General features: G+C 42.8%; 1 protein-coding gene across 1 annotated transcript in view; it reads right to left on the reverse strand.

Annotated features, from left to right (window-relative positions):
• Nucleotides 1–14552, reverse strand: part of LOC118831541 (TRAF interacting protein) — a 47791-nt gene that overhangs the window by 20326 nt on the left and 12913 nt on the right. Inside the window, exons 6-10 of the mRNA XM_036738921.1 lie at nucleotides 13452–13546; nucleotides 6279–6392; nucleotides 5389–5476; nucleotides 3511–3600; nucleotides 2649–2737 (exon numbers count right to left, since the gene is read on the reverse strand). Coding sequence (XP_036594816.1) covers nucleotides 2649–2737; nucleotides 3511–3600; nucleotides 5389–5476; nucleotides 6279–6392; nucleotides 13452–13546 — 476 coding nt within the window. The remainder of the gene's footprint in view (nucleotides 1–2648; nucleotides 2738–3510; nucleotides 3601–5388; nucleotides 5477–6278; nucleotides 6393–13451; nucleotides 13547–14552) is intronic.

Here is a 14552-nt window from a genome sequence, read left to right on the forward strand (position 1 = left end):
TCCAAGGGAGCTGATGAGATCACCAAGTGCAGTATAGAGGGAAAAGAGGGCCCAGGACAGAACTCTGAGGAACACCTATGGTCAGAGGGAATGATGTGGATGAGAATCCAGTTAGGTAGCTAGCCTCTAGCTGAGGCAGCTAGGTGGCAAAATGGACAGAATGCTGGACCTGGAGTCAGGAAGACCTGAATTCAAATCCAGCCTCAGACACTTACTAGCTGGATGACCCTGGGCAAGTCACTTCACCCTGTTTGTCTCAGTTTACTCAACTGTAAAAGTTGATAATAGATAACAATAGCCCCTTGCTGCCAGGGGTGTTGTGAGAATCAAATGAGATAATTATTATAAAGCACAGGGCATGGCACACAGTAAGTGTATATAAATGTTAGCTATTATTATCCAGCAAAGGTAACTGAGGAGTAATCAGATAGGTAGGAGGAGAACCAGGAAAGAGTGGAATCCCAAAAAACTAGAGAAGAGGAGAGATCGACAATGTCAAAGGCTGCAGGGAAGTTGAGGAGAATGAGGCTTGAGAAAAGGCCACTGGATAGGTTAATTAAGAGGATCATTGAGGTCAGAATTAAGAGGTCAGAAGACAGACTGTAAGGGCTTAAGAAGAAATTAAGAGGAGGCAGCCTTTTCAAGGAGTTTAGCCACAAAGGGCACAAGAGATATAGGATGATAATTGTCAGAGATGAAGGACCAACTGGGAGGGTTTTTTGAGAATGGAGGAGATACAGGCCTATCTGTAGGCAGTGGGGAAGCCAGCAGACAGAGGCTGCAGATCAGTGATAGCCTGGGGATGGCAGAAGGGGCCATCTGCTGCAGGAGATAGATGGCTGAGATGGAATGGGATCACTTATGCCGGTAGAGAGGTATCTGGGCACATACAAGATGACCAGCTTGGCGGAGCTGAAAGAATGAAGAAATTGTAATTAGAAGCCGTAGTTTTCCTGATCTGGGCTTGGCTACCAGGCCATTTCTCCTCTCTGAGTCTATTTCCTCTTCTCTAAAATGAAGGTGTCAAACTAAATGATTCATCTAACTCACCTTGTGCCTGTCTTAACTGTCAGCTCCTGGAGGACAAGAGCTGGAGCTTTGTACAACATTTAGTACACAAACTGCAAGCAGATTAAGTGCTTCATTAATACTCTGTAAAAATGTCAGTGAACATGACAACTGGCTCCTCCCCCCAAAAGAAAGAAAAGAGTGTGAAGCAGTTAAGGAAAAAGCAGAGATGAGATGAGGAGGTTCAGGGAGCAACAACACAAAAAAACAGCTTTGGAACTGAAGTGATGAAATGAGTAAATACTTAAAAAAACCCAGTAAGATTTACAGTCTCACACACAATCCTCTTTCTGTACTTTGTATCTGGAAATATTCATGCTTATTGTTGTTTGTCAAATTCAGAACAAAAAAATCAGTGAGCTGTCAGATCTGGGAGATGCTCCAGTCCCACCACTTCCTGTCTTCTTCCACCAGAAGCTTAAAAAGATAGGAATAATTTGGAAGCAAGGGAGATTGGAAAGTGAGAGGCTTCAGGACTGCTGAAACCTACAAGCCAGGAATCCAGAATCCATTTGGAATGGCTGGCTAAAATGGGTACAGTAGTTCCCTCCCTTCACTGCAGGGGTGGAGGACAAGGTGGTATCAGAATGTGGTACACGCTCATAGACACTGCCACTGTGTTTGTTAGTTTAGCTGACCTTTTTTTTAGTTTGGTTTTGTTGTAATTGTTCTCACAAGGAAAGATTCACTGGGGTAGAGATAGATCTTCCTTACCCTGGCTAACGTGGGAGCTTACACTCTAATGCTTTTTTCACTGTTTCAAGGGCTCACCCACACTAATGACTGAATGCATCTATCCACCAGATCACTAAGGCCTCTGCCAATGAGGACATCTTAGCATTTCCTTGCCACCATGCATGTACCCTAGCTCTTCCATAACCCCCAGACCCTCTATTTCTTATTCTTGGAGCAATAATAAAATCAGTACCACCATTGCTCCTGGAAACGGCCTGACGAGTTACTGCTCTATGGCCCACAATCCCCACAATTACCTAATCTAAAACTCCTTGCCCTTGCTAGTGACTGCTAGGTCAATCCTTGGAGCCACTGCCAAGACAGCAAAGCTTAGGAACCAACATTCTGTTCTGTTCCACAAAACCAGGGTACTTAGGGCCTAGCTGAGATGCTCCCAAACTTGACGCTTTTAACAGATGGGGAAAGAAAATCACCACTGTTACCATACAGAAATATATTTATTGTATCCCCCAATTAGAATGCAAACTCCTTGAGGATGGAGATTGTCGCACTTCTGTCTTTGTATTTCTAGTGCCTAGCACTTAGGAGGTGTTTAATAAATAAAATAAATAAAAAGTAAAATAAAATACCACAACAAAGCTGCATTGAAGACAGACTAAAACCTGGTCAGGGCTATCCCCAGAATTTACCTGTGGGCCCGGATTATTGTTTCCTGCTTTGCTTTTCATTCCTGATGAATTTCTAGGACAGGTCACCAGCCCTTCTAGACTAGACTCCTAAAGCCAGACTTCCTCTAATAACTTAAGATGAGTAATCCTCCTCTCTGGAGAATTTTTAATGTTTTCCCCAGACCCTCCCCCCGCCACCAAAGGGGCTGAGCAAACCTCTCTAAGACAAGCCGACTGAGGGTCTCACTGGTGTAGGATGGCAAGTTCAGGGTCCCCTGTAGGATCGTCAGCTTCTTCTTTAAGCTCTTAGGAAAGAGAAAAATGACTACGTGTAAATGAGGAGACCAATGAATAAAGCTCTTAGTCTAGAGACTGACAAAGAGAAGAGAACGGGTTTGGGAACAAGAGGCAAGGCCAGCCTCGGTCAGGTCCTTCAGTACAGTGAGGCTCCTCCCTCACACAGCCAGGCTGATACGGTCCAGAGTTCAGTCCTGAAGCCCAAGGCTCAGCTTCAGGGAATAGATTTTTGAAGTGATTCTGCACAACTTACTTCTGCCTCATGCACTTCAATTATCTTGGTGTCCAAATTCACCAAGAGTGGCGACAGTAAAAAACCAAATGACGATCTTTATATTTACAGGACAGAAAGAGATTATTGGTCACACAAATAAAGTCCAAAGTCCTCTTCAGGTCAGACAAATGACAACTGAGGATGTGCCAGTCACCTCTCAAAGTGAGGTGGGGACTTTAGCTAATAGAACTCTAACCAATACTTCAGATGGCAAACACGATGACAATGTTCTGCAATGGATGGACAGCAGGACACATGAGGGAATACGGCTATGATACACCTCCCATTTCTGAAACCTGTCCTGGATGAACACTCAGGCAGCCAAAAATGGATGCAATCACTGAATTCTGGGTTTCTGTGTTGAGAATGTCAAGTGTCAAGCTTATTGGGAAGAGCTGAGCTGAGCATAGGGGTCTACACCACAAAGTTGAAAATGGGGTTACATTATTATTTCTTATAAATTCACATAAACTCTGGGCCCTTCAGGTCAGGTCTTCACCATCTCACCGTGATTTCCTTGTCTGCATTCTGTAAATCCTTCTGGGTTGATTTCAGTTCCTCCTTGACATTATCAAGCTCAGAGAGTGCCTTTTGTAACTACGGAAGAAGAAAAGGATGAGACTGGAAAAGTTCCAAAGAATTGTACCAACTCGCCCCCAAAGCACCTTCCTCTGGGACAATCTGCAGGATTCCACCTGGTAGGGAGCGCCCCATCAGTCTGCCAGAGGCTCTTGGAAGAGCCTGAGCAGGATTCCCCCAGCAAGAGAGTCCACTTTGCCCAGACAGGGCAAAAATTTTCCCCATTATCTGACCACACAAAGGGGACTCCTCCTCCCACACAACCCAGAGGGAGTGCTCCCAGCAACTCATTCAATCTCTTGAGGCAAGTAATGGAGTCATTTCCTTTAAACTCCAAAATCTAGAAACAGCAGGCACGAGTACTTGGCAAATAACTCCTGCAGGGATTGCTAGGTCTTTTCCTTGGGGCCACATCAAGACAGATGGGACTTGGTTACTGACATTTAAATCCCTGCAGCACAATCCGGGGTGCTTTGAGCCCAGCTGAGATGTCCCCAAGCCAGACTGGGAGGTAGAGAAGGTGAAGGGAAGTCACAGGAGACTGGAATTTATAAAAGATGGGGAAACTGATCCTTGTTGCTGCAGAGGATATACATTTATAGAGCATTAACAGACTTAGGAGGGGATCCTGACTAAAAGCCCCTAGACTCCTTCCCTTGCATTTTGGAGAGGTCAGGCTAAGTGCTGGCAAGGAAAACATCAAAAGCACCTTTTATAGCAGTTCTTCCAAGTAAATGAGAAGATTCTGTATCCACACTGACTTGGCTTAAAAAAGTGACCACTGGATCTTCAGAAAACCAAACAGGGGAGCTTGATGACTTGTCTCTTAATGATGCCGAGTCCTATGATGTTTAGAACAATGCTCTTTGCTTTTGGGACATGGATGGTCAAGGCCAGAGGCCTGTATCTGGCTCTTTAAAGAGGGAGGAAGGGTGGTATGGTGCCTGAGGGATGGATTGCAGTCATAGCACCCAGGCTCAAAACCTGGCTCGCTGTGTCTATGGGAAGTGGGACAAGCCACATCAACTTTCAGAGTATCTTTCCTTGTCTGCAAAATGAGGCAACGATGGAGAAGAGAACTTAAGGTCCCTTTCGAGCTCAAAATCAGTCATCTATCAATGCACATATATAAGCGCCCACTATGTGCTGCACTGGGGATACAAATAAAAGAACAAAGACATCCCTATGTCTCTAATGTGAGAGACAAGTATATCCACAAGGACACACAGAATACATCTAAAGAAAATTTTCTTGTTGTTGTTCAGTCATTTCAGTTGTGTCTGACTCTTCGTGACCCCATTTGGGGTTTTCTTAGTAAAGATATTGGGAGTGGTTTGCCATTTCCTTCTCCAGCTCATTTTACAGATAAGGAAACTGAGACAAACAGGGTTAAGTGACTTGCCCAGGGTCACCCAGCTACTAAGTGTCTGAGGCCAGAGTTGAACTCAGGAAGACTCCAAGCCCAGTGCTTTATACAATGCGCCACCTAGATGCCTACATGGAATCAACGAGGGAGGAATAAAAGGATTGCTTTGCCACAGACTATGTGATCCTAGTGAAAGGCGCTGCTGATGTTCAGACCAGGTGCTGGGCAAGAAGTATGATCTTGTCCCTTTCTAAGCCTGTCCTATAGCCCCAAAGTACTAGCTAAGTTTATAGATACCCAAGAAGAGAAGAGGCAGCCTAAAACACTTGACTTGGCTGGATGACTTAGACTGAGGAACAGGCCTTTCACCATACCAGCCTCCCCACTCTCACAGCTGTGCTTCTCACCCTTTTCTTTGCTCCCCTCCCCCATCACATTACCTTGTTATTAGAAGAAAGCAAATCCTTCCTTAGCTTATCTGCCAGTTCACCCGAAGCCTTACGGGCCTCTTTGAGATTTTCATACTCTCTGCAAAGGCATCACACAGAAGCATTAGGATGTTTGAACATAAAGTTCCCTTAGCCTCAGAGGGCATTCAATTATCCAACCTGCTTATTAATATTTATAAGTGTTAAACCCAAAGTATTATGCTAGCAGAACAGAGGAGTATTACTGATGGCAGAGAAAAGGACAATGGGATGGCGGGGAGGATCTCTGGGCACATCATTTAAACCTGTACCTCAGTTATTCTCCCTGCAAAGGGCATACCATCCGTTACCTGTCCCTCTATCTAGTTCACGGATATGAGCTGATATCCACAACTGGGGTGGCTGTGAAACCAAGCAGCATGGAGTAAGGAGGGCTCAGCAGTTCTCTAAGAGGGAGCATGGAGGAATCCATGGGCTCTGGCTCACCCCTTCCTACTCTGCTGTGTCTGGATCACTAGACTAGCTCCTGGCTGACCCTCCACCCATGCAGGCCCAGAAATCTGCTCTAAGTCTTCACCCTAACAAAGAAAAGCAGAAGGCTAAGGTTTGGAATTTTAGGCAGACACACCTACCTCTGCAGTGAGAAAAATGGATCTGGTCTCAGGGTGTAGGGGGCTTCCTCCTTGTACAGAGAGAAGTGCCTCTCTCACTCAGAGCCTCACCTGCCAGCTTCTCTTTCAAAGTACAAGATGCAGAAAGGGGAGTACTAGAGGCAAAGAGGTTCCTGTGTCTCTACGGCTGGATGCTGGGATTAATCGGTTTCTTTCAAGGAAAGACCCTCTCCTCATGTAGGCAAGTGATAATGCCTCAGGAAAGCACCGAGTGTACTTTGGAATACCTACTTCTTCAGTGATACACAGTATATAGCCAGTTGTTCCATGGCTGATGGGCCTGCTCCCATGTCTCGGATCATCTGTTCCACCTCTGGGCGCTGGCTCTGGAGCAGGATCTCGAGCCTGAAAAAAACCAGCCCCAACCTCATGGCTTGTAAAATCTAAAGGATCCAGGGCAGAAGCATCCTAGCAGCTCTGTTTCCCCTCACCGCTGTTGCTATAGCAATGTATCAGGGCTGCTGGCTGAGGAGACAGGGAAGTGTCTGCAGGCAGCATCACCAATGGATACCTACGGAAGGGCTGAGAGCAGCTGCTCTCCTCTGATTTCACAAGGATGCTGCTAGGCAAGAAGGGCCAACAATGAAAGGCAACACCTTTAACTCAGGACACGGATACCAGAGGAACACATCTAAGACCTTGCTAAGCTGATAAATAAAGGGCAAACCAGTGGAGGAATAAGCGAGACCATCCTTTGTACTCACTCCTTTACTCTCACTAAACCCGCTCTTCACCTTCAGTGAAGGCTCTGTTCTCTCCCTATTCTCCCAGTCTCTTCCTGAATCACTGGCTTCATTTGCCTCCACACCCAGACTTGACCCGAAGGTGGGCCAATTTAATAATTTACTAATAATCACCATGGAAACCTTCACTACTCATTAGCCTTCCTGCTATCACGTAGTTGTTAATTCTCAACCGTGGGTAGCATTACTCCACTATACAATTTCCTCATTTATACTCTGATCCTGGAGATCTTTAACATAGAAAGTGATGAAATGGACCTCACTGCCACTCAGCAGTCTTTTTACTCTTTTCCTGTTGGCTTATTCCTGACTAGCCATTGGTTCTGTACCTTTTCCTCCCTCTTCAAGCCCCACCCTCCACATTTATAGAAGAGAACATAGGCTATGACACAAGCTCACTCAACTCCTCTGTTTTCAATCTTAAACCTTCTAGCATCATCCATTGTGTCTCTCCTTTCTGCCCTCTCTCAGTGGAGGCAGCATCCCAATTCCTTACCAAAGCCAGTCCCTCTACCTATTCCCTTGATCCTCTCTCCAATTAAATGCTCATTCCTTCTCTGCCATGCATCTTCCAGCTTTACCTTTCCCATCTGCCTACAAGCCTGCTCAAACTTTGCCAGTTCTAAAAAAAGACAACCTTCCCTTGACCTTTCCACATCCAGCTACTATCCTCGATTTCTTCCCCTTCCTGGCTAATATGACTTTTCTCAATATCACTTACACTCTCTCATTGCCTTGCCATCCAGCTTCCATTTTCACTACTTGACTGAAACTCCTTTCCAAAGGTCACCAATAACTTCCTAATCATAATCACTATATCCAGAGCTTTTTTTAAGTCCATGATCCTTATGAAACCTATTTAACACTACTGGCTACTTCCCCCCATGGATACTCTTGGGCTTCACAGACCTCATACTGTTCTGGTTTTCCTCCTACAATGGCTTTTCTCAAGCTGCTCACTTGGCCTCCTTTGCTGGACCCTTTTCCAAATATCTAAAGGTTTTTTTTTTTGGTCCTTCTTTTCTGAAGCTACACTGTCTCCGACCACTGCAATTTCATTTATTCCCATAGTTTAAGTTAGCACCTCTAACGTAGATCTCAAATCTCTGTCACCAGCTCTGATCTCTCTCTAAAGCTTCAGACTCTCATCTCCAACTGCCTAAAAGGACACTGATATCCCACCAACACCTCAAACTCAAATGTCCAAAATTGACTTTATTATTCCTCCTAAATTCATTCCTACCTTCTAGCTATATCTCTTAGTGACCTCACCATTCATCCAAGTCTCTCATGTTGAAAATCTTGGTTTATCTTTGGTATTTTTTTCTCCTCCACATTTCATATATAATTAGTAAGTTCTATTACAGAGGCTCTTAACCTTTTTTTTGTGTACTCAACCAATGTGGAAGTCTTGTGAAGCCTACGGATTCCTATTCAGAATTTTTTTTTTAATATAGTATTTTATTTTTTCCCCAGTTCCAAGTAAAAACAATTTTTAACATTCATTTCTAAAACTGAGCTCCAAATTCTCTCCATTCTTCGCTCCTCATTAAGAAGACAAATAATTTGATATAGGTTACACATGTGTAGTCATGCAAAACATTTCCATAATAGTCATGTTGTGAAAGAAAACAGACCAAAAAAACCACACCAAACCTCAAGAAAAATAAAGAAAGTAAAAAAGTATGCTTCAATGTATATTCAGAAACCATCAGTTCTTTCTCTGGGGATGGACAGCATGTTTCATCCTAAGTCCCGCAGAGCTATCTTGGATCACTGTATGGCTGAGAAGAGCTAAGTCATTCCCGACTGATCACCTTACGACACTGCTGTTACTTTGTACACAGGACATTGCACTTTGCATCAGTTCATGCAAGTCTCTCCAGGCTTTTCCGACAGCATCCCACAGCACAGTAGTATTCCATCACAATCACATACCACAGTTTGTTCAGCTTCCAATTTCCAATTCTTTGCCCCCAGAAAAGTGCTAAAGTTATAAATATTTTTGTACACATAGGTCCTTTTCCTTTTTGTTTTTCATCTCTTTCAGGATACTGACCTAGGAGTGGTATTGCCAGGTCAAAGAGTATGCATGGTTTTATAGCCCTCTGGGCATAATTCCAAATTGCTCTACAGAATGGTTGAATCAGTTCACAATTTCACCTCCACCATTTGTCATTCTCCTTTTCTGTCCTATTAGTCAATCTAATAGGTATGAAGGAATACCTCAGAATCATTTTAATTTGCATTTCTCCACTCAATTGTGAGTTAGAGCATTTTTTGATATGGCTATAGACAGCTCTGATTACTTCATCAGAATGATTTTAAATTAATGAAAACGAATACGACTACAAAGAAAATCAATTATATTGAAATACAGTCAACAAAAATATTTTAAAAACAAATTCATGGAGGGGCAGCCAGGTGGCACAACAGACAAAGCACTGGCCCTGGAGTGAGGAGTTGAAATCCAGCCTCATACACTTACTGGATGTGTGACCCTGGGCAAATCACTTAACCCTGATTGCTGCTCTCTACCCCACCCCCCCGAAAAAAAAAGTTTATGGAGACATCTGGGTCATGTGAACCACAAGATGGCAGACAAGAGAATTTCTCTGATCCCTATGATCTCTCAAACCTCTCCAAAACAGAAATTATTCACCAAAGATAAAGCAACTTAGCTGTTTCCATGGTCTAGGAAACCCAGAATCTAAGAGAAGGCTAAAAACACAACAAAACCCAGGAATGTCTGATGTTCACTGGCCCTGAGCTCACTCAGCACCCCTCTGCCACCTCCCATTTGAGGGTGCATTAGCAGACTCAAGGACACAACACAGGCTTACACCAAACCCCCCTGCATTCCAGTTCTCCCCCCCCTCTTTCCAGTGCCACAGAGATCTTGGCACCAGGCTGCATAAGTTTAGGTGGGGTTGGACAGTCAGCTTGACCACACTACCCTTTGGAAGCAAAGAAGTGCCAGGGCTACAAAGCTCTGAATTACCAGTGCCAGGGAATAGGACAGGTTACCAGGGCAGGAGAACCTGCATTTGGGGAGTGGTGCAGCATTCCACCATCCCTGATGAAAGAGAACAGTATCCAGCTGTGGCCAATTCTAACTACCCAAAAGTCAGCTGGGGGCAGAGATCTAGGCTGGTGAACCCTGATGTGCCCAGTGTGGGAGAAGGCTGAGACACTTTAAAGATCCAGCCCCCAAGGAAAACACTATCAGAGGGAAGGGGGTCAGGAAATGGGTGATAACAAAAAGAAGGGGAGGGGAGTGGAGACTGAAAGTATCAAAAATTTCAGGAAGAAGAAATCTCAAAGACCTTGAGCATAAACAGATAAATCAACAGGAAAAACAGTAACAGAAGGAAATGTGGCTTCTAGATCTAGTAAACAAGTTCAGGCATCTATGAATAAATACTGCAAAATAAGGGAAAATGATCCAACACTTGATGAGACAGAAGAGGATCCTGTGGGATTTGAGGAGAACATGGAACCACAACATGCTGTTCTGAGTAGTTTAAAAGAGAAATAGAATGAGAGCAGAATTTATGTCCTACAAAAACAATGGGCAGAATAGAAAAACTGGAATGTGCAACGGCAAGCCTCACTGAAGAACAAAAGGGAGAACAACAGATTAGGAATGTAAATACATAGAAATGAAGAATAACCTAGAAATAGAAGCAAAACCCAAAAACATTAAAAGAAAATACGTTTACTGTGCAAGAAAAACATATAGATCTCAAAAACAGGATACATAGAGAAAACCTAAGGATCACAAGTCTCCCAGAAGAACTTTATAGGACAAAAGACCTCAACACCACGATGAAAGAAATAATAGAAAAGCCCAGAACTTCTGAACACAGAAAAATGAAATCCCAATTGAAAGAATTCATACTTTGCCTCCAGAAAAAAAAAAAAAACAAGGCTGCAAATTCCAAGACACACAGTGGTTAACAACGGAATTCAGAAACAAGTTCTACAAGCCATCAGTAGAAAGACCTTCAAATATAAAGGAAAGGACATTTGAATAACATAAGACTTCTGTACCCACTAGAAAAAGGAGGAGGGAACGGAATACTGTGTTCCAAAGACCAAGGGAGATCAGGATGCAGTCCAAGGTGACCTATCCTGCAAATCTGAGCTAAGATATACAGAACAAAAGATGGACGTTCAATAATAAAGGAGAATTTGAAACATTTTTAGAAAGAAAACCAGAACTGAAGAGCTTATTTTCTTCTTAAACACCCAAAACAACAAAGATGCTGGATGAATAAATGCAGACAGCAACAGCAACAAAGACACACAAAAGACACCTTTCTAAAGGTATACTAGGAAACGGGTAAAGCTGGAGATCTAGCAGAAGTAACAGTGAAGAGGTGGGCAGGAGACAACATTATGGACAGAACCTAGTTAAACTCTGCCTACAGGTGAATGCTTCTTTTGTGGACTACATTACAATATAGCAGGGTGCATGAAAGGGGACAAAGGGGACAGTCAAATCAAGGGCTAGCGATGAGGGCAAAGGTGACTTTTTTGGCTTCAGAAAGAGAAGAGCCTATAGGGGAATGGGTGAGGAGTAGGGAGGAAACTGAGAAGAGAGAAAGGGAAGCCTTACTTTGGAGGTGGGAGAAGGTTCCACTGATAAACGCTGCATGGGAAATGAAGGGAAATGAGGATCTTACACTGGATCAGGCCTGGGGTATTTGGTGCCTGAAAAGTCTACCTGTCCTGGGGAGGGAGGGGGTGGGACCCTTGGGGGACAACTGACACCTAGAAGAGTGAGAGAGCATGGACACAGGGAGATTTCCAGACAAATGTGGGAAAAATAAAAAAGGTCAATAAGAGGGAAAAATCGGCAGGGTGGGGGTAGGGAGTGTGACAAGGGTCCTATCATGGGGCAGTGTGTCCTCTATGACATCTGCAATAATTGGCATTACTCTGGGAGTGAGGCACAAGTGAAAGGAGAATTCCATGGGGTAAATACTACAAGGCAGTAGCAAAGCCTAGAATGGATACTTTAGAAGCTTTGATTGTATAAAGAATACTGAGAAAAGAGAGAGACTAGATGATTAAAGGGGTCATGAATCAGAGGAAAATGAGGATCTAAAGTAAACACAAAGATAAGGCAGATAAGAAGAGAGTGAGAGAAGAGTCTTTTTGGAAAGGACTCAAAAAATGAAATTTAAAAATTAATGAACAGGACTAGCTGAAGGGGAGGAGAGGGATGGGGAATCTACTTGACTCAGAGGAAAAAAGAGGGGGAAGAAATATCTAACTAGATAAAAGCAGGAGAGAAAAAGGAACAAATAAACAAAACCCTAAAGGGAAAAGAGTAACAAACAAGAAGAGGGGATTTGGGGGAAGGTGAAGGGAGCCAGTGGGAACAGGGCTGCCTTAAAAAAAGCAAAATAATTGAAGGTACATAATACTGTGTTTACAGTATAAGAAAGGGAAAACCGTAATTTGAAAGGAAAAAAAACCCCTCAATTTTAAGAGACAGAAGAAAGCATAAACCTAACTCATAACTTTAAATGTGAATGGACTAAACAATCCAATAAAACAAAAAAAGAGTGACAGAAGAGATAAGAAAATGAAACCCTTCAATCTGTTGCTTACCAGAAACACGTTTAAAAAACAAAGACATCCAGGTTAACAAATCTTGTATTGCTGATTTTATCTCTACAATGTTCCCTCACATCCATCTCCTACTCACTATTCCCACAGCAACCACCCTAGTCCAGGCCCACAAGATTAACTAAGGGGGTCTTCTTTCTTCTCTTCTCTTCCAAACCTTCTTTCCTATTGCTGGCTAGACTAATTTTCCTTATATGTAGACCTGACAAGTTACTCTTCTGGCTAAACCATTCGTTGGCTTCCTGATGCCCAAGCAAAATTTAAACTGTTTAGCATGGCACTGAAGGCTAACATGTGAAACCTAAACTTCTCCAGCCACAGCTTATTTTATTCCCCTTTCCAATTTGTTCAGCTTCTTCTCCCAAGTAGACCATTTATTTTCCTCCCTTGGTGGCTTTGCTCTTTACTCATATTAATCCTAACACCTAGAATGCTTCTCTCCTCATCACCATCCCCTCACAGAAGTAATGACCTTGCCCTCAATCTCGTATTGTATTTAAGTCCAACTGAAGTACTCATCATACATTGTTTTACATCATAACTATTTGTGTACAGGTTATATTCCCCTACCACTCTAAGCTCCAGAAATGCACTGACTGCATCTTATCTAAACTTTGTGTCTCACCAGCTGCCAGCATAGTGCTCAGGACACAATAAATACTTAATCAATGTGAATTGTGGAATTAAATTCTTATACTGGAGAATCCTACTGGCCTTTAAAGTCAAAAAAGGCCCCTGCAATGAAGTCCTTAATAAACTAAGCAAGACTATTTTTCTCCTGTTCCCCCCTGCTCAGAGCTACGAAAAATAGAACCAAAAAGAAAAATGTGAACCAGCTCCCTTGCCATTCTTGAAAGCTATGACAGAAGAGGGAAACATTTTGAGGGAAACATTTGCTAGCTCTCTTCCCCGAAGGTGGGAAAGGAAAAGGAGTTGGAAAGAGAAGGGGGTGCACTGTCACTGCCTTTGTTAAATCAAGGGCATCTGCGATACTGACTTAGTCCTTGAGCCCCAAGCTCACCGTTCCATGCTCTTCATTTTGTTCCTCAGGCGGCAGGCCTCCTCTTTCATGTTCTTGGTCTCATCCTGCTGCTGCTCCAAGTACTTAATCTGTTTCTGGGAGGAAAAAACAAATCGTTGCTTAAGTGGATTCGTAAAGATTACCACTCACAGGATGGGTTTCTTCTACAAGTCACAGGCATGCTATTCAACATGAGGAATGTACCTAGAAGCCATTCATTTTCAAGTTCAACTCTGATTCTGCACTAGACTGGCTGAATGACAATTGGTCAAGTTACTTCTTCTCCTAGTATCTGTTTTCCCTGTTTGAAAAGGAGACCATCACCTCCCTGTCCCTATGGTATTTTACAGATGAGATATGAATAATGAGCCAAATGTGGATGATTGTAACCTACAGATCCGGCAGAAATCTGTCTGCAACTAAGCTGTAAGAAATCAATCAATAAGCATTTATTTAAACTCCTACTATTTGCCAGGCTCCGTGCAAGATGATGGGAACAAAAGGACATAAAATGAAATAGTCCCTGTCCCCAAGGAGCTTAGACAACATGTACAAGTATTATAAAAGATGAATACAAGATAATTTTTGGAAGGAACTGCTCTAGCAGCTGGGGGATCAGGAAAAGTTTCATGAAGAAGATGGTACTTGAATTTCGAAAAAAACAAATGAAGGAAAAAAGCATCAATAAAATGCTACACACACACACACACACACACACACACACACACACACAGAACAGCAAAAAAGAAATTCAAAAGGGAACACAGACAAGAAGAGCAGTTTTGTAATTATCACATTAAACTTAGTGTTCACTTAAAAAAATGCAAGCTGTATATAATACAAGTACAGGTTCATATATAATCCTTTTTGTTCTTTGTACATCAAAATGTCACTTATAATAAAAAAGAAGTTAAAAAATAAAGGTATCTAAGAGATTATGGATATAACAGTAACATAGGAGGAGACCCAGCATCTGGGGAATTATATTACATATCGATTTAATTTAGAAGGGCTTACTGAGTTCTTCAATTTCAAAGAGAATTTCTCTACTTTCTTGCCTTCTACAATATGTTAGCAAACAAGCAGCAATTAGTAAATGTC

The sequence above is a fragment of the Trichosurus vulpecula genome, chromosome 9 (assembly GCF_011100635.1).
Source record: "Trichosurus vulpecula isolate mTriVul1 chromosome 9, mTriVul1.pri, whole genome shotgun sequence".
Classification (NCBI taxonomy): Eukaryota; Metazoa; Chordata; class Mammalia; order Diprotodontia; family Phalangeridae; genus Trichosurus; species Trichosurus vulpecula.